Source organism: Gopherus flavomarginatus, chromosome 11 (assembly GCF_025201925.1).
Source record: "Gopherus flavomarginatus isolate rGopFla2 chromosome 11, rGopFla2.mat.asm, whole genome shotgun sequence".
Taxonomy (NCBI): domain Eukaryota; kingdom Metazoa; phylum Chordata; order Testudines; family Testudinidae; genus Gopherus; species Gopherus flavomarginatus.
The window spans coordinates 26,471,939-26,490,510 of record NC_066627.1 but is presented as its reverse complement, the minus strand read 5'-3'; the positions used below and the strand labels follow the sequence as shown (position 1 = coordinate 26,490,510).

At 52.8% G+C, this 18,572-nt stretch overlaps 1 protein-coding gene across 2 annotated transcripts in view; it reads right to left on the bottom strand.

Annotated features, from left to right (window-relative positions):
* Positions 1–11,523: 11,523 nt before the first annotated feature.
* MAP1LC3A (microtubule associated protein 1 light chain 3 alpha) overlaps positions 11,524–18,572 on the bottom strand; it is a 31,075-nt gene continuing 24,026 nt past the window's right edge. For both annotated transcript variants that reach the window (XM_050917490.1, XM_050917489.1), the window contains exons 3-4: positions 14,418–14,524; positions 11,524–12,655 (exon numbers count right to left, since the gene is read on the bottom strand). In XM_050917490.1, coding sequence (XP_050773447.1) covers positions 12,493–12,655; positions 14,418–14,524 — 270 coding nt within the window. In that variant the 3' untranslated portion in view covers positions 11,524–12,492. The remainder of the gene's footprint in view (positions 12,656–14,417; positions 14,525–18,572) is intronic.

Sequence of the window (18,572 nt, the reverse complement as noted above, 5' to 3'; positions counted from 1 at the left end):
GCTTGCTGCGCTGCCTCCCTGTAGGGAGGGGTAAAGAACAGTTATTCAACTTCTCATAAATGTTGTTCTTCGAGATGTGTTGTTCATGTCCATTCCAATTAGGTGTGTGCACGTCACGTGCACAGTCAGAAAGTTTTTCCCCTAGCAGCGCCCGTCGGGTTGGTTGTGGAGCCCCCTGGAGTGGCACCTCCATAACGCTCTATATACGACCTGGCGCCTCCTCAGTTCCTTCTTGCCCGCTACGCCGACAGAGGGGAAGGTGGGTGGGTTTGGAATGGCCATGAGAAACACATCTCGAAGAACAACAGTCATGAGAAAGGTGAGTAGCCGTTCTTTCTTCTTCGAGTGATTGCTCGTACCGATTCCAAGTAGCTGACTTCCAAGCCTTACCTAGGCAATGGGATCGGAGTTATGGAATCGCTGATTGGAGCACTGCTCTGCTGAAAGCTGCATCATCTCTGGCGTGCTGGACAATGGCATAATGAGAGGTGACTGTATGTTCTGAGGACCAAGTCGCTGCCCTGCAGATTTCTTGGATCGGGACTTGGACCAGGAATGCTGCTGCTGAGGCCTGTGCCCGTGTGGAGTGTGCTGTAAGTGTCAGGACTGGGATTTTGGCCAGCTTGTAGCATGTGTGGATGCAGGACGTGATCCAGGAAGATATTCTTTGAGATGATACCGGAAATCATTTCATCCAGTCAACCACCACTACGAATAGCTGGTTCGACTTTATGAACGGCTACGTGTGTTGGAAGTAGAAGGCTAGCACCTGCTGAACATCCAGACAGTGCAGCCTCTGCTCACAGTTACTGGCATGAGGCTTAGGATAAGAAACGGGCAGGAATATGTCTTGATTTGTATGAAAATGTGACACGACCTTAGGAAGAAAAGCCGAGTGAGACCTAAGTTGCACCTTATCCTCATGGAAGACCGTGTAAGGTGGGTCAGAAGTGCAGGCCTTTAACTCAGACACCCTGCGTGTTGAGGTAATGGTGACCAGAAAAGCTACTTTGCACAACAGATAGAAGAGGGAGCAAGTCGCTAGTGGTTCAAACGGGGGCCCCATTAGTTTGGAGAGGACCAAGTTAAGATCCCACACAGGGACTGGCAGTCTAATCTGGGGATAGAGGAATGCCAGGCCCTTGAAAAAACATCCCACCATGGAGTTGGCAAATATGGAGCATCCAGACACTCCTGGGTGGAAGGCCGAGATAGCAGCAAGGTGTACTTTGATAGATGACGCTGCCAGGCCTTGTTGTTTTAGGTGTAGGAGGGACTCTAGGATGAATGGGATAGGCACCTGGATTCGAGGGGTGTGATGCTGGGCACACGTAGCTAGATGAGTGGCCCTGGTGGATGGTTTCCTGCTGCCAAGTAGGACCTCCTGTACAGGTTACGAGCACAGAAGTTCCATGGGGACTTGAAGTCTGGGTGGAGCAGGTGACCGTGGTCCTGAGTGATCAGGTCAGGCTGGAGTGGCAATGCAATCAGGGCTTCCACTGACAGCTCCAGGAATATGGTGCATCAGTGTTGTCGAGGCCACACTGGGGCCACCGGAATTACCTCCACTCTGTCCCTGCAGGCCTTGAGAAAAACTCGTGCACCAGAGGGAAGGGGGGAAAGGCCTACAATAGGCAGCCTCCCCAGGGCAGCAGAAAAGCATCCATAATTGAGCCTGGGCTGTGATTCTGGAAGGAACCAAACATCAGGCACTCCCTGTTGCTGTGGGTGGCAAACAGGTTGACCTGGGGAAACCCCGACCTTTGGAAGATGGAGTGTATGACGTCCAGACAGACGGATCACTCATGATTGTGGAATGATCTGCTGAGGTGGTCTGCCAAGTCGTTCTGAGCCCCTGGGAGATAGAACACTTCCAGGTGAATGGAGTGGGCTATGCAGCACTCCCAGAGCCTGAGGGCTTCTCAACACATTGGGGAGGAATGGGCTCCACCCTGCTCGTTGATGTAAAACATGACAGTGGTGTTGTCCATCCTCACTGCCATGCACTGGCCTTGCATCTGGGCCCAAAAAGTTTGGCATGCGTGGCATACCGCCCTGAGCCCCTTGATGTTGATATGAAGGGAGAGCTAGTCCTGAGACCATAGGCCTTGCGTTTGTAGATCTCCCAAATGCACACTCCAGCCCAGAGCTGACATCCGTTGCCAGGGATAAGGAGGGCTGGGGGCTGTGGACAGGGACTCCTTCGCACACCATCCGAAGTTCAAGTTATCATTGGAGGAATTCGAGTATGTGCTTTGGTACTGTCAGTATTAAGTCCAGGTTGTTGCATCCCAGGCAATAGGCCAATGCAAGCCACACTTGCAGGGGTCTGAGACTCAGCCTGGCACGCCAGACCACCAGTGCAGGCTGCCATGTGGCTGAGGAGACGCAGGCAACTCCTTGCAGTAATGGTCAGGAATCACCTGAGGCCTTGAATGATGTTTGACGTGGCTTGGCATCGAGGCTCTGGCAGAAATGCTCATGCCTGCACAGAGTCCAGCACTGCTCCGATGAACTCTGTTCTCTGGGTCGGAGACAAGGTTGACTTGTTCACGTTGAAGAGGAGGCCCAGTTTCTTGAAAATGGATCTGACAAACCGGACCTGAGATTTCACATGCTCCCTTGGTGTACCCCTGAGCAGCCAGTCGTCCAGGTAGGGTATACCTGCACCTGCCCCCTCTGGAGGAAGGCTGCTACGACCGCCATGCACTTGGTGAACACTCAGGGGGCTGTTGATAGACTGAATGGGAGGCCCGTGAACTGATAATATTTGTGGTCGCCCACAAACCTTAGAAATCTCCTGTGCATGGAGCAAATGGCTATGTGAAAGCATGCGTCTTTCATGTCAAGGGTGGCGTACCAGTCTCCCGGATCCAGGGAAGGGATAATCATGCTCAGGGAGACCATACAGAACTTCAACTTCATCATTAATTTGTTGCGTCCTCGCAGGTCTAGAATGGCTCTGAGACCCCACCCCCTTTGCCTTGAGGATTAGGAAATAGCGGGAGTAGAATCCCTTTCCCCTTAGCTCCTGAGGAACCTCCTCCACCGCTCCTACGGCAAGAAGCGACTGCACCTCCTGGATGAAGAGTTACTTGTGAAAAGGATCCCTGAAGAGGGATGGCGCGGGGCGGGGGGGGAGGGGAGGAGGAGAATTGAAGGGAATATCCTACTTCTACTGTGCTAAGAATCCAGCAGTTTGATGCTATTTGGGACCAAATGTGGTAGAAGTGAGATAGACGATTCAGAAAACAGGGAAGGATCTGGTGCTGAGACAGGTGCTTTGTCTTCAGGTGCACCTTCAAAATGACTGCTTTGAGCCCCCCAATGATTTAGTCAGGCCCTGGGCCCTGCCCCGACTGAGGATAGGATGGCTTGCGCCTGCCATTTCTGCCCCTGTGTCTGTAGGGATCCTGCCTTGGCCAAGGAGGATCTGATCACTGTTGCTGTGGTTGGGGATTAAAGGGTTTTCTTTGGGTTGCTGGGGTGTGCATACCCAAGGATTTCATTGTAGCTCTGGAATCCTTTAGGCTATGCAGCCTGGAGTCCATCTGTTCAGCAAACAGACTAACCTCTTCAAAAGGCAGGTCCTTCATAGTTTGTTGAACCTAGGGCAGGCGCCCTGAGGCCTGCAGCCATGGGCTATGCCTCATGGCGATTCCTGAGGACAAGGTGCGCACTGCCGAGTCCGCAGCATCCAGTGAAGCCTGTAAAGGTCTGTGCCACTGCTTGCCTTCCTCGACAACAGCCCCAAACTCCTCTTCGGACTCTGCTGAAGTTTAAGGAATTCTTACCAGCATCGAGTTCCAGGAGTTGATGCTGATTAGCAATCCTGAGTTGTAATCCCCGTCTGGAGTATACTTTGCATCCGAATAAATCCAAGTGCTTGATGTGCTTGGACTTAGGCACTGGGGCTTGCTGTTCCTGCCTCTCCTCATTCACTGCAGCCACCACCAGGGAACTGCGGGGGTGTGAATAGGTATTCATACCCTTTAGAGAGGACGAAATAGTTCCTCTCCACCCCCTTGGCGGTGGGAGGGATGGAAGCTGGGGTCTGATAGTCTTTGCATTGGCCTGGATAGTTTTGCTGAGTGGTAGAGTGACCTTGGATGGTCCCTCCAGTGCCAGGATATCTACCATAGTGTCCTCCGACTCTACCGCCTCCTCGGCCTGCGGGTTCATAGTCCATGTCACTCTGCGTAGGAGTTCCTGGTGGGCACAGCTATCTGTAGGGAGAGGCCCGGAGGTGCAGGTGCCCACCACAGCCTCGTCCAGGGAGGAAGACAAGGAGGCCAGAGGGAGAAATAGGTCCTCCTGACCTTCCTGGTCCTCCAGTACCCCCTATCCTGCCTCTAATCCAGGGTCAGCCACTCAAGGGTCAGCAACAGGACTGGGTTCCGGGGGAGGTAATAGCACTGGTAATTCCTCTGCACCCTTCGGATGCCACCGAACGGGAGCCCCTGGACTGAGTGTCCTGGGCTTGGTGATATGCCAAGGGGTCCAAAATGGCCACTGCGCTGGCCCCTGCCACTGTGTGCGCCATGGTGTCATACCCGTCTGGCCTGCCCCATGCCGGCTTGCATCGAGCACACGCCGAGACTTTAGACCCCATCTCCGAGCCCGAAGATGTGGACCTAGACCATGAGGACCAGGACAGTGCCAAATGCTGTTGGGTTCGGAAGCGCTGCCACGATGCTAGGGAGTGGTGCCACAAGCAGGGTCTACGTGATGACCTGGAACGGTGCTGAGATGGGCTGCGCTGGGACCAGGACCTGCTGCACAATGGCGATCGATGCCGTGATCAGCCCAGGGACTCCGAGCAGTATCCTGTCTCTTGCGGCGCCAAGGGGTGGAGCATTGCAGGCTTTCCATAGGACGGTGCTGCACGCTGTGGCATCGTGGGCTTGGTGCAAAGGGCCGGAGACCATGGTGCCATCATGTCTATGAGGTCTCTCGTGGCCTCAAATGTGTCTGAGTGGAAGGCAGTTGTACCTTCTCCACTACCTGACATGGTGGGTCCAATTGCACTGGAATCAACGGTCCCACTTGCAGGACCAAAGTCAATGGTGCCGGCTCTGAGCTTTTTGGCATTGGGAGCTCCTCCTTGGAATGCACCCCATTGGCTGGTTCCAAGGGGTGGGTCCCAAAGTTGGAGATCTACTCCTCCTCCCTTGTTTCCGGTGCCACTTCTGACCCAGGGAATGTGAGCAGGGCCGAGTCCTCTCCGTTTCCGCCTTGGAGCGCAGAGGTGCCATGGGTCTTGTCCAGAGTCCTTCCATGGTGCCATCTCTGCCATTGCTGGGGCACTACGCACTGATGCACTCAGCGCCGGGTCCTGCCACCCTAGTGCTGGTTACGGTCTAACTGCTGCCTCCACGAGGAGCTGTTTCAGTCTAAGGTCCTGCTCCTTCTTCATTCTTGGGCGAAACCCTTTGCAAATCCTGCACTTATCCACCTCATGTGTTTTCCCCAGACGCTTTAAGCAAGCATCGTAGGGGTTGCCCGTTGGCATAGGCTTGTTGTAGGACTAGCAGAGTTTGAACCCCTGGGCTGCCAGCAGGGCCTGAGTCCCCAGGGAAGGCGCAGTCAGATTGGAGGGGAACCCCCCCATCCCAACAGCGAACTATTAACACTACACTATACTAATAACTAACTAAGGGAAACAAACACAAAAGTAGATAGAAGCTAGGGAAACGCAGAGAGCTTGCAAAGCAAGACACCACGGTTCCAATGACCGTTACTGGTGCTAAGAAGGAACTGAGGCGGCACCGGGTTGGCAGGGTCATGTATAGAGCACTATGAAGGTACCACTCCAGGGGGCTCCACAGCCGACCCGACGGGTGCTGCTAGGAGAAAAACTTCCCGACTGTGCACGTGGTGCGTGCACACCGAATTGGAATCGATATGCGCAGTCACACACAGAGGAACCAGCAGTGTGCCCCAGGGGTCTGTACTGGGTTCAATGCTGCTCAACAGATTTATAAACTCTCTGGGAAAAGGGGTAAACAGTAATGTGGCAAAATTTGCAGCTAATAGTAAACTATTCAAGATAGTTAAGGCCCAGGCAGGCTATGAAGAGTTACAAGGGGATCTCGCAATACTGGGTGACTGGGCAACAAAAAGGCAAATGAAATTCAGTGTAGATAATCACCAAGTGATGCACATTGGGAAACATAATCCCAACTATACATACAAAATGTGAGGTCTAAATTAACTGTGACCCTGCAAGAAAGATCTGAGAGTCATTGTGGGTAGTTCTCTAAAAACACCTGCTCAATGTGCAGCAGCAGTCAGAACAACTACCAGACAGTTAGGACCCCTTTGGAAAGGGACAGAGAAGAGAGAAAATATGCTAATACCACTCTATAAATCCATGGTACGCCCACACCTTGAATACTGCTGTTCTGGTCACCCATCTCAAAAAAAGAGATTAAAGGGTACAGAGAATGTGTGAGTGGGGCAGCCTGCACTGGTAAGGCCAAGGTCAAGGCAGGCTGCACAAGGGAGGGCATGCTAGCTTGGCTCTTGTAAAAACTGCTGTAAAACTCTCTGTGCTGCTCCCCTCAACACCCCTTAACCAGTGGGACTGTGTTGGTTTAATGAGGTGAGAGCAATGACGGGGGCACATCCAGACACAGCTTGTAGCTGAGAGGGGGCCCAGGCCCTGTGAAAGGGTCACGTGGGTGGCATTAGCTGTCTGGGAATAAAGAGGTGCAGTATTGGTGGTAGCCGAGCTTCTCCTAGGGCCACATGGGGCTGGCTAGTCTTAAAGCTCATTGTGCTGCACAGCTGCCTAGGCTGCTAGGGGCAGTGACTTTTACTCCCCCACTAGCGGCTTTTCCTCCACTAAAACCTAGCGGGGCCAGCAGCAGGGCACTAGCGCAGCCATGTCAAGCACTGCAGAGCAGGCGCAGCCTTGTGGGGCCCTGCCCCAGCCATGTGGGCTGCCTGGCAGCTCATTTAGCCTTAGCGAGGCGCAGGTCTGGGTGAAGGGCGCTTCCATCGGCTGCACCCGAGGGGCGTTTGTTGCTTTAGCCTGTGGTGCCCGTCACAGCAGGGGTTAGGGTCCGTGCTGTATTTATACAGCGCTTGACACACTGGGGGCTATCACAATATAGAGCTTTACTGGGCCTTTCCCCCCCCCCCCCCCGAAAAAAAAAGAAGCATGAGGCAACTGCCCCTGGCACAGTGAGTTGGGTGGGAGAAGTGCTGGCAACTCAAAGGGTTGTGGCGGGCGTGGGGGCAGATGTGGCCTCTAGCAGGTGCCACTCAGGCTTTCGCATGTGCCAGCCACAACGCAGAGCACCAAGGCTGATGTCCAAGCATGAGGCAGGACGAGGCCCTGGCCAGCCACTAAACTCAATGGTGCCAATTGCGCAGAAAATACTAAATGTCACAGTAAACCAGTGAAAAAAGCTACACAACAGAGTGCGGGAAAATCTCTCAGGAGGCTCCTTGGGCAGGGTCAGGAGGGGGCAAGCTGGGCAGGGGCTAGTGTACGGTGGTGGATGGGGCTGTGCTCCCTTACGCAGCCTCAGATTGGCAGCAGGCAGAAGTGGCCAGAGCAACAGCCAGGACACATGCAGAGCCCCACCACCCCTGGCTGGCCAGGTCCCTGGCTGAGGGGCAGGAGCTGCACCCCCGCCCCCCCAGTGCCCTCAGAGGGTGGGTTGTGGGGGTTTTGTGGCTGGTGGCTGCCAGAGCTGAGCATGAGCTCAGGCTGCACTGTGTGACCCAGTGGCTGGGCACAAGCGGTTTTTGCGCTTCCCGGGCCCGTGCTACCCTCATGCACCTGCCACAAAATGTCCCCATCGCCACAAAAAGTGCCGCCACTCCCAGTTGCTTTCTCTTTGGCAATGGAGGCAAACGGGAGGCTTTCCACGCAGAGATGGTGAGATGCAGCTTTACTGGCCTGTGAGTGCTAAAGACCCCACAAAACATGCGCTCAGTCCTTCTCCAGCAGGAGCCAGGCTCCAAGGGCTCCCCCTCCTGCTAAGTCAGCCATACAGAGCCTATGGGACTGGGACTGAAGCAAGCAGGGCATCCCTGGCGCACCCTTGAGGGGTACTTGAATGAGCGCAAAGGCACGAAGCATGGAGGCCACGCACAGGAAGCGAGGCCAGTACATGTGTAGGGCTGGCTCAAAGTGGCACGCACTGTGTGCCTGGCACTGCCAGCCCCTTTGGTAACAAATGGCAGGGTAGAGTGTGTGAGAGCAAGTGTGACACTCAAGTTGCGTGGCTATGAGCCACTTTTTTTTCTCCTTGCTGCTACAACAGCAAAGTAACAGTCACTCAAAGAACTGTTTTTTTTGGCCAGTTCTGAGTTTTCTTTCAAATCTTGTCGCCAATCATGCAACTAGTTGTGCCTCCCCACCCCAAAATGGCACACTTTGGGGAGGGAGGCAAATTTACTCAGCCTTATAAAAAAAATTTTACCCAGCGCACTTTACTCATGCATGGCTGATTACACTGGGTGTGATGGTGGGTAACCAGCTTGCCCAACAAATACCATGCTTTTAGGGGTGGGTGCATGAACTGATTAAGAACGAAGGAGCGGCATTAAAGGGAAATTTTTAGCAATAATGGACTGGCTGGAGGCTACCGAGGCCTGAGCCTGGTGCTGGGCTGCCTGTAAATGTCCATGCTAGGGCAGAGCGCGGCTGGGTGAGGTAATAGCTGATCTTGGCCCAACTGTCAAGCTTACACAGTGCGCGTCTTCTTCCCATCACTGTGAGGGCAAACACTTGGCTCTCGCACCAACAGCAGCTGGGCCAATAAAAAGGGCCCTCAGCCCCGGCTCCCTCATATCTTGGGACCATGGCTACACCAACACTGCAAGTGTACTATCGCAGGCATAGACTACCTCAGCTTGCAGCCTTACGCCACTTCAGATGAGTTTGATATGGCTCATAGGCCAGTATAAACTGAAAAGCGGCTGAAGGACACTGAACAGCAGGCAAGGCCAGCCCCAGGATTTTTCCTCCCGACAAGCAATAGAAAAAAGCCAGCATGCTGTCCCCAATGTGCATTGAAAAGTGCCGCCCCCAAAGGGCCAGCACTCCATCCCTTGAAAAGTGCCACCCCAACCTTGAAAAGTGCCAAACCACGTTTGGGCCTCTGGTGCCTAGAGCCGGCCCTGACAGCAGGGCACAAGCAGGCCAGCGGACCTATTAGTGGGGTGGGGAGAAGTAGGTGGGTATGAATGGCAGGGAATGGTATTAGGACCAGGGTTTGTTAACATTGTCATTAATGATATGGCAGCAGCATAAGCAGCAAGGTAATGAACCACCTAGCCCAGCTGGACTGCAGAGGCCTCAACACGGCCGTGAGGAGAAACAGAACACAAGAGCCAACTATGATTCAGTTTGGGAAGTTGCAGCCCCACGTGTGAGGAGAGAATAACCAGTGCTGTGAGACCTAGCCAAGGGGGTCTGCCAGTAACTCCCACATGACGCTGTACTGCCAGTTTGGGGATGGGGTTGCACAAGCAGAGTGACCCATGCCGCAATGCTCTGCTCTGTCACGAGCTGCTGGGTCTCAGCAAGATGCAGGCTCAATGCAGCAGCAATATTTTCAAGCGGCTGAGGCTGTGCCTTTTAAAAGACTATAGCAGGGTGAAGCAATGACAGTAGGGACAGCATCTACAAACATTAACAGTAGGATGGCAGGAGAGGAATTATGTAGGTTGATATAAGCCAGGGCTTGAAAATGACAGGGTAGGGGATGGTCAAACGGGTGAGGAACCACTCCCAGAGCAGTGGCATAGGTAGCATTTAAGCTTCCAGTTTTAAGTGGCTAGCACACATACTTGTGAGGAAACCTCCAAACTACAACCTCGATATAGGGCAGCTTCTCCTGCTCAGGGCTTCCCTTGACAACACAATGCAATTGTAAGAGTCACCCAGCCACTCTGTGCCACCATCCAGGGCCCCACGTGAATGTTGCCAGGCCTGAGCAGTGAACTGGTGTGATTGTTCTTTCAAATCTCAATTTTTAAGCCAGCCCGAGCCTCACATCTGTTCTTGGCCTTCTGCTTTGTGCCTTTCTAACACACACCTTTTCCTCCCAAGCTTTTCTCCACTGTCACAAGGGCTAGAAACACTGATTTTCTATTGATATTCTCACATAATCACGACTTCTGGAGCTTTAGGACAAAATGCCACATAACGCACAGAGGCAATGCTGTACCTAGCAGTGAAAGGAACAAGACTCAGGTTGGTTTTACTCTGCAATGGGACAGGCATTAGTCACAGGGAAAGAGGACCAGAAATTAAAGGTTAGGGGAACAGCTCCAGTAAACAGGGTGATCCTCTCCACCCCTGCTCCTCCTTAGAACAGGTCTGAAGGAAGCTCCTTCTCTGTTCCAGAAGCCAGCACTGAGTAAGGCTTCAAATGTTCCAGACCCCCACTAGCCAGCAGCTTACATCAAAGCGACTGAATGGCACCAAGGGGAGGCATCCTCAGAGGAACTGCAGCCTCCCTGGGGATGGGAGATTCTTACCTCAGCTTCTCCCTGGCCCTTAGCTTTCCTATTGGCCTGGAGCAAGGAAGCACCTGGTAACTTTTCCAAGCACAGCCCTGGGAGTGGGATGAGGAGCAGGGGTGGGATAGTTTGTTTTTTTTTTTTGTTTTTGTTTTTAAAGGGGGCTAAGTTAGTCTCAGTATTAAGCAAGGCTTCTGAGCAGTGAGCTGCAGCATGATCTGAAACTGCCTCCCAAGGGAAGCAATGCAAACCCCTCTCTAAAACTAGCATGTGACTGAGCACTAGAATATGAACACGGACCAATCCTGTGTGGGAGAAAAGTGGGGGATTCCAAGGGCTTCCTCTTCTACCTTTTCTGGGTCCAACCTTCCTCTGGCACTACAGTAACTCCAGTGACTTCAGGGGGGTTACTTCTGCCTGAGACCAGTGGGATAGAAGAATCAGGCCCCATTGTTGTAGAGGAAGTCAGGCCACTAGCAGGCATCCTACATGAATCTGCCAGCAGCAAGCAGGGTTAAACAAGGTACGAGGTAGCAGGCAAGCAGCATTACTTCCCTCTCCCTCTGCACACAGGCCTTCTCTGGTCTCAGCAGATGCCAATGCAGCTTATTGGCTTGGTTCAGCAGGGGACTCCAGAGAACTGAGCACAGGAGAAACATGTAATCCCTAGTGTTTACAGAGCACTTTTCAGCAGCAGATGTCAGGCGCTTTACAAAGCAGGATAATTATTTCATTTTACATATGGGGAAACAGAGGCACAGGCCAGTGAAGTGACTGATCCAAGGTCATTGAGCAGGCCAGTGCCAGAGCCAGGAATAGAATCCAGGTCTCCCAAGTGCCAGTGCTGCATTCTATCTCCTAGCAACACTGCCACCCTTGACCATATGGGCTGGGGAAACTGTGCCAGATCCTTGGTTAAACCCAGGTGCAGCTGGCATGGCTCGGTTATCACCATGGGCTTTGGCCCTCCCCTTCCCCAACTGCTGGGGGATGCTTACAGGGAAAATGAGTGAGATGGGAAAAAACATTCCTGCAAGATGCAACTTGAATTCATATTTATTTGTATGTATACGTATATCGACTTTTGTATCGCTTTAACTGGATGGGGTTTTTTCATATACATTTCTTTTGGTATAGTACATGAAAAAATGTAAATCAGTACATTCCTCAAATAAAGGGTCTCTGCCACAACGGGACCAAAACACCCCATGCAAGAGAGGGGAGATTTTATTTTTGATTTTGTTTTTAAACAAATTCCGAAGAAAAACAAAGGAAATCAAGGTCGAAAAGTTGCCAGAGAAGCAGTGCTCTATGTGTCAGAGCTGTACAAATTAGGCTAACTCCACTCTGCTGCATTTTAAAGTGCAAAGAAGCTCAGTTTATTTATCTACAGAATACAGGCAAATTATTCCCCTCCCGCCTCCGGTTAAAAAATAAAAACCAATAACAAAATAAATCTAACAGATATACATTATCCACAGTCCTACAGACGCCTACACCTACTCGGTAGCACCAAGAATTTGATATGCGTGTAATTAAAATCAATTAAAACTCAAGAGCAATGATTTTGTTTGTTGGCTTGTTTTTTTGCAGACTTCCTGCCCTTTATTAGATTTTCAGAGGACAAGCCCCCTGCCCCCCAACGGCCCTACAAGTTAAGGAGATGGCCGCCCCCTTTGACTCCCCATCACCAGCCCCAGCTGATTTGGCATTAGGCTAAGAACAAATACACACACACACACAGCTGAAGTCCCTGCTGAGGAGGTGGGGTGGGGAGGTGAGGGACTAGTGCTGTGCCTGGGGCAGGGGGATGCGGGAGGGGAGGCATGAGTCAAACACAGGGCACTAGCTTTGTCTGTGCCTTTACAGGGGTGACATCGATATGGGGGCAGGGGGGTCTGCACAGCTCCTGCGCGGTGAGCCTCTGGCCACGTCATCTTCCCGGGGTGAGGGGGTGGGGGCCGTGTGCAACAGTTTCAGTTTGTCTCCACATGCTGCGCATTCGTCTCAGTAGCCGAAAGTCTCCTGCGAGGCATAGACCATGTAGAGGAAGCCGTCCTCGTCCTTCTCCTGCTCGTAGATCTCCGAGATGGGGGTGGAGACACTCACCATGCTGTGCTGGTTCACCAGCAGGAAGAAGGCCTGGGTAGGGTTCAGCTGCAGGCGGCGCCTGAGGGTGACAGAGGAAGGAGGGGTGATAAGATCAAAACGAGGAATGGCAGGGAAGGCAGCAACTTCCCTGGGGAGCTGGAGGCCCCCAACTGTTTGCTCAGGCCTGGCCTTGTTGCTCAGTCTCCCTTGGTGTGACCCAGAACTGCCCTTGTGGGAAGGGAGCCTTTGCCCACTAAGTTGGGCCCATTCCAGCCTGCCCAGCCAGGCCCACCTTCTACCAAGGCTCCTGCTCTGATACGGGGCCCTCCCTGTGCTTCTGGGGGGAAGGGCTGAGCCACTCTGGCGCTGGTGCAGGCCAAGCTCTCTCCAGGTTTGAGCCATCGCACTCAAGCCCTCAGGTTCCCAGGGCTCCTGGTAATGCAGCATTTAGGGCTGAATTCGCTGTGAGGACGGTGAGCAGCCCAGCACCCAGAAAGTCACCATGATCCTGAAGCCTGAGCCGGCACCCAGCCTCCTGGTACAACCAATTGGGACAAACAGGATGCCTCACGTCAGCCAGCCAATGGGAGATGCCAAATCGCTGGTGCTAAGCCCCGACCCGCTCTGAAAGGAACCCCTCCCTTTCAGCCCAGTGGTTCAGGCCCAGACCTGGCCCGTGGGAGAGGCCTGGTTCAAGTGAGGGCAGAAAGGATTTGAAGTGGGATCTGCCCCCTGGGCTATTGTGATGTGGGCTCCCTCAATCTCTCCATGGTGGATAATGAAAAGAATCATTGGAGCAGAGGAAGTGGATCCTGGGTCTCACGCTTCCCAGGGGAGGGCTCTAACCACCAGGCTACACAGTCGCTCTCATGCTCACTCGCTCCGTGGCCCAGTGTTGAAGCTGTTCCACCGCGGATACGATCCCTGGGCCAGAGAGCAAGGCCGAGCTGGTGGTCAGAACACTCCCTGCCCACTAACATGGCACTTAGGCGCCCATGTCCTTTCGTGGCTCTAGCCTTACTGCCTCCTGAAAGACACTCCATGCCAGGCTGCTGCACCTGCTTTGCTCCCACCCATTGCACCCCCGCCCCTGGGCAGCCCCTGAAGCTGGCAGCATCCTCACACGATGCCTAGAGCCTCCGAGCTACGCTCACTGAACGGCCTTTCCAAGCAAGGCAGAATCAAGGGATCTGAGCACTGGAAGAGGAGCCAGTGACTCCCGAGCTCCAGTCCTGGCTCAGAAATCAAACCCCTCTGTGGCCTGGGCCTACCTCTCTGCTCCCACCTCTGTTACCAAGGAGCCAACCCATGCCCCATCAATGCAGGGCATGCAGCAGAATAGGGCTCTCCCCCGCCCACTCTGCCCTCCCAAGAACCCCTCTCCTGCCAGCCAGGAGAAGAATGACTATCACACTCCGGGCTGCGGCAGAGCACGGCCCCACAGAGAAATAGGTGACGGCAAAGGGCACAGAATCGGAGGACGAGGTGGCTTTGCTTCTAGCTCAGCTACTGGAAGGTCAGCACAGGCACCCACAGCAGGAGGGTGGGGATGGAGGGAGGACGCTGGCGCTTTAGTGTAGCCTGAGCCCATCGCAGCAGACACGTTGCTTCCTTCTGTAAGGCGATGGCTGCAGGGCCTGGGTTGCAAACCTCTCCCAGGCCCTGGAATCCATCCACCACTTGGTGACAGCCAGGCAGCTTGTCCGTTGCTCCCTTCCCCCATATCGGTGGCCAGTTCCTGTTGTCCCAACCCAGCATGGCCGCCCCACCCTGCGCAGGTCACACGGCCAGGGCGGGGCAGGAGGGGTCATGGCACATTCGCTTTGGGTTGTTTCACTTACCGGATAATTTTCACCAATTCGCTCATATTGACATGGTCAGGGACTAGAAATTTGGTCTTATCCAGCACAGGCAGCTGCTTCTCGCCCTTGTATCTTTCAATGATAACCTAGTGAGAGAGAAATGGGCAGAGTCAGGCCCCACCTGCAGCTGCCAACAAGCCAGTATAATGGGTGCCACCACCTCTGTGAAGGCAAGTGCCTGCATTAACCCTTTGAAAGCCGGAGAAGAGTGGCAGCTCCTCCAGCAACAACAAAGGAGTCTTTCAGCAAGTTTCCCTCCTGAACATTTTATCATTGAGCCCCACAGTACTGAGACTCTCCCCCCGGTGCCCCTCTGGCTGAATGACTTATTTTAGATCAATACCAAGAAAGAACAAATGTAAAGTTGCCACGAGAGCACGTGGCGGGGCTCCCAGTTAAGCGTGTACTGGAACGAACACAATCACCTGTCTGCTCTGTAGGTGGTAGAGAGCTTGGAAATCAATGATATGCAGAAAAGGGGCATCAGGCCCAGAGCTGAACCCCACACACAGTTTAGAGACAGTTATTTTGTTTCTTTTGCTCTAAGCAGAAAGGAAACAGCAGGAAATACAACCCTGCCCTCCAATCACGGGCTCAATCTCTTCCTGCTCTAATCATTAATGTGCACAAGGCCTGTCCGCCCTCCAAGGTGCACTGGTTTAATATCACACCTTTAGTTAAACTGGTGCAACTTTCATGTGTAGACAAGCCCCAAGAGTGCTGGTGCGGCATCTCCTCCCACACCATGACAACAGTCTTGCTGCTGACAGCACACAGTTCCCAGGCGCAGTCAGGAAAAGCAGACTGACACGGGCCATTCTGTACTCACTCCATCTCCAGGGGATTGTTTGGAGAAGGGAGGAGGAATGAGGACAAGTGAAACAAAAGCACCTAGTGAAAGTGACATGGATGGTACAAATGTTCTGATTACAGGAAGCAAAGAGGGTGTTGTGTCTACCCCAGAGGCAGCTACATTTCAGCTGTGGGTAAGGCTAGCAGCATGAAGAGTGCTCTGGGATCCTTTGGGATAACAGGGGTATGATTGCTATTTCACCACGTGCTACTGTGATAAGCAGACGGACAGGGAAACCTGTCCACAACTTCAAAGTTTATCTAGGCTGCTCTCCACGAGGGTTAATGTCCCAATAGCAGAAGGGTTACAACATGTGGGGGCTCGGCACTTGGGCAGGGGGTTACACAGAAGTCAAAGCTGCACAAGTGGAAAAATCAAATGATCCAACCCTTCACCCCCAATCCCTGATAGAAGAATGAGGGGAACATTCAATAGGGAGAAGGAAAGGGCTTTAAAGTAACCAGACTGGAGGGCTCAGGAGCTGGGTGAGATGCCCGAGTGCAGCTCAGAATGAATTTGTTTCTATGACCGAGTCACAAACCTCTTCAGCCACACCAGGACCAAGAGAGATAGCTGTAATGGCCCCACTGAAGGGCAAGGGGGCCAGCAAAAGGCAGGGCGTCCTCAGGCAGGGCATCAGCAGAAACTGCAAGAACGGGCTCAGCCTGGTTAAGGCTGCTCCATACAGGAAAGAGAGTAGCTGGGGAATGGAGTCAGTTTGTGAATGGAGCCTGCCGCCCGACAGTGTCTGTAAGCAGATCTGACGTGGAAGTGAGAAGTGACACAAAGCAAGACCCGAAGCCAGGAGAAGCTGAACAATCCGCTGCGATGTTCCATTTGTTTTGTTGGTTTCGTTTTATTTGCTGCACTCTATTTTGTTGATATTTGGGCCAGGAGAGGATGAGAGATCGGTGATCTGCTGTAAGATGAGCCCAGCTCCACTGAAGCCAGTGAAGCTATGCTGATCTACCGCAGCTGAGGATCAAGTTCAAAGTCAAGTGAGAAAGCAGCTCCTCCCACTCATCAGCTGCAGGGAATTTCCTTTAATCTAGCTCCTCCTGCCCCCATTCTCTTTCCCCCTCCCCCCTGCCCATGTGGGGTGTGTGGGAGGCTCCTATCTCCTCTGAAGTGCCTTCCTCGCATCCAAGTGGTTCTTGCACACTTGGGCCTGGATACTATCCAGGATTCCAACTGTAGCATCGTGAGGAGGATCTCGGAGTGCACCTGTGCCCTCGCGTTACCATGGGAGAATGGAAGGAGCCAGGCCATCCTGCCCCTGAACTGAAAGTGAGACAGGAGAGAATTGGTCATTTCTTTTGAAGGGATAAACTATAATTCAATTGGCTGAGGCAGAATCATGGGGTCATTCATTGCTCGCTGTGTAGTAAACTGGTTTTACCTTGTCTCAATCAGCAGGACGGAGTTTGCGTGGATACTTTGTTACCTCCTCAAGAATGACTAACCACAATTAAAACATGTCCATTGTGAGGTGTACACAAATACATACACCAGCTGAGCTGGATCACACAGTCCAGTTGCAGGGAATCTGTGGCATGGGGCAAGACCTGCCCACTGCATACAGAATATGCAATGGGCTGATGACCATCTACCATCGTGTTCAGACAAAAATCTCTCAGCTAAAGAACACGCTGCAGCCCAGGCTGGGCTGGACTGAACTGGCTCTCAGGGCAACCAGCACTCGGTTCAAGGACGCTCCAGAGTTTCTGAAGAATCAGAGCTTCTGTTCGGCAAGATTTTAGCTCACAAAGCTGTGCAGGAACCCTCCCTAATGCGAAGCAACGCAGTGCCGTTTTCCCGACTCTGCAAATAGCCTGGAAAAACAACTGCACACCAGACATGGGCTACCCCAGTTATACAAATGGGGTGTGGTTGATACAGAAAGCCACTAATGACTATTTACATGTCACCACACAGCTATTTCACTGACTGTTTTAGCAGAACACCCAACTACTCTGGGCCTGAGGGCAGGGCCTGGGATTTAGACAGATCAAGTACTACCCCGTTATTTTCTGGTCTGATCCCATCAGTTTCCTGACTCTCTGATGAGGTTACTTTGTTTTGCACATCCCAGAGGGACATTCGCAGTCCCTCCATGGGAGCAAAGCAAGCATCACACCTGGCAGAGCCATGGTGACAATCAGATCAGGTAGTATGGAATGGACAGGTGAGCACCAGAGTTCAGTAGCCTGCAGTCAGCAGGCAGGAAGAGCACAGGTATGATATTACAGCATGGAGCTGGAAGGGGCTTGGGGCAGAGGGAAAACTGACTGAAGGCCCTAACCTATATCGCTTCCCTTGGAGACTAACTCCCTACTGAACAAGGCACCTCCTACATCCCAATGGGGAAAACCAAGAAAAGTGGCATGGAGCAACCAAACTCTGCATTGAACATCCCATCGGAAACACCTTCCCGGGCCAGAGTGGGGATTTTAGCTTACCCTCTATCAAGGCAGACAGTAGGATCTGGGACTAGCCACCTGTAGGGTACCTGCCCGCTTTCAGATGACACCAGCCTCAACTGCCGGGCAGCGGGAAGAGAACAAAGCAGGGATGCAGTGCCAAGAAGAGGAGTGGGGTTGTGCCTGGCTTGAGATGCAGGTGATCAGCGATGTTCAGAGAGCACTAGAAAATGGGCAGCAGGGAGTTGCTCTGTCCAGCACTTTATTTAGGACTAGGGCCCAATGCTGCTGAAACCCTGAAGGGCGAGTCACAGTTTCTGACCCTGCAAGGGGCACAACAAGAGCATCCCAGGCACAGAATCTCTGTAATACTCTCCTCACTCCCTGTACAGCCATCTGGACTCTTTCCTTTCTGGCCAGGTTCCAGTATTTCCATCCACAAACTGGAAGTGGGCCACTGGATTCCAACTAGTCAGCAAATGGCAGCACAAATGAGAGCGTCTGAGGTGGAGAAGGGCAGGACAGAAAACTGGAAATAGCTCAGGCAGCCAGGAGAGGCAGGAATTTCTCTCAGTGGTCTGAGAGTAGACGGTGTATATAAGTGACCTTTCCCTTCTGCTGCCCCAGCCTAGCACCACCTCCCAAGGCCAGAAGATGCAGAGGCCATCATGAGTCTTTGATACTTGATGTTGCAGCAATTCCCAAATTCTGCTTCAGCACAGGGGGCTCACTGGTTGCCTTCCTGAGGTTCCCTCCCACTTGTCAGTGCTAAGACCATGCAGGATGTTTATTAAAAAGAAACAAAGTATTTGGAAGGTCATGCTGATATTTTCATGGATCCTCTTCTCAGCAGCCAGCAAC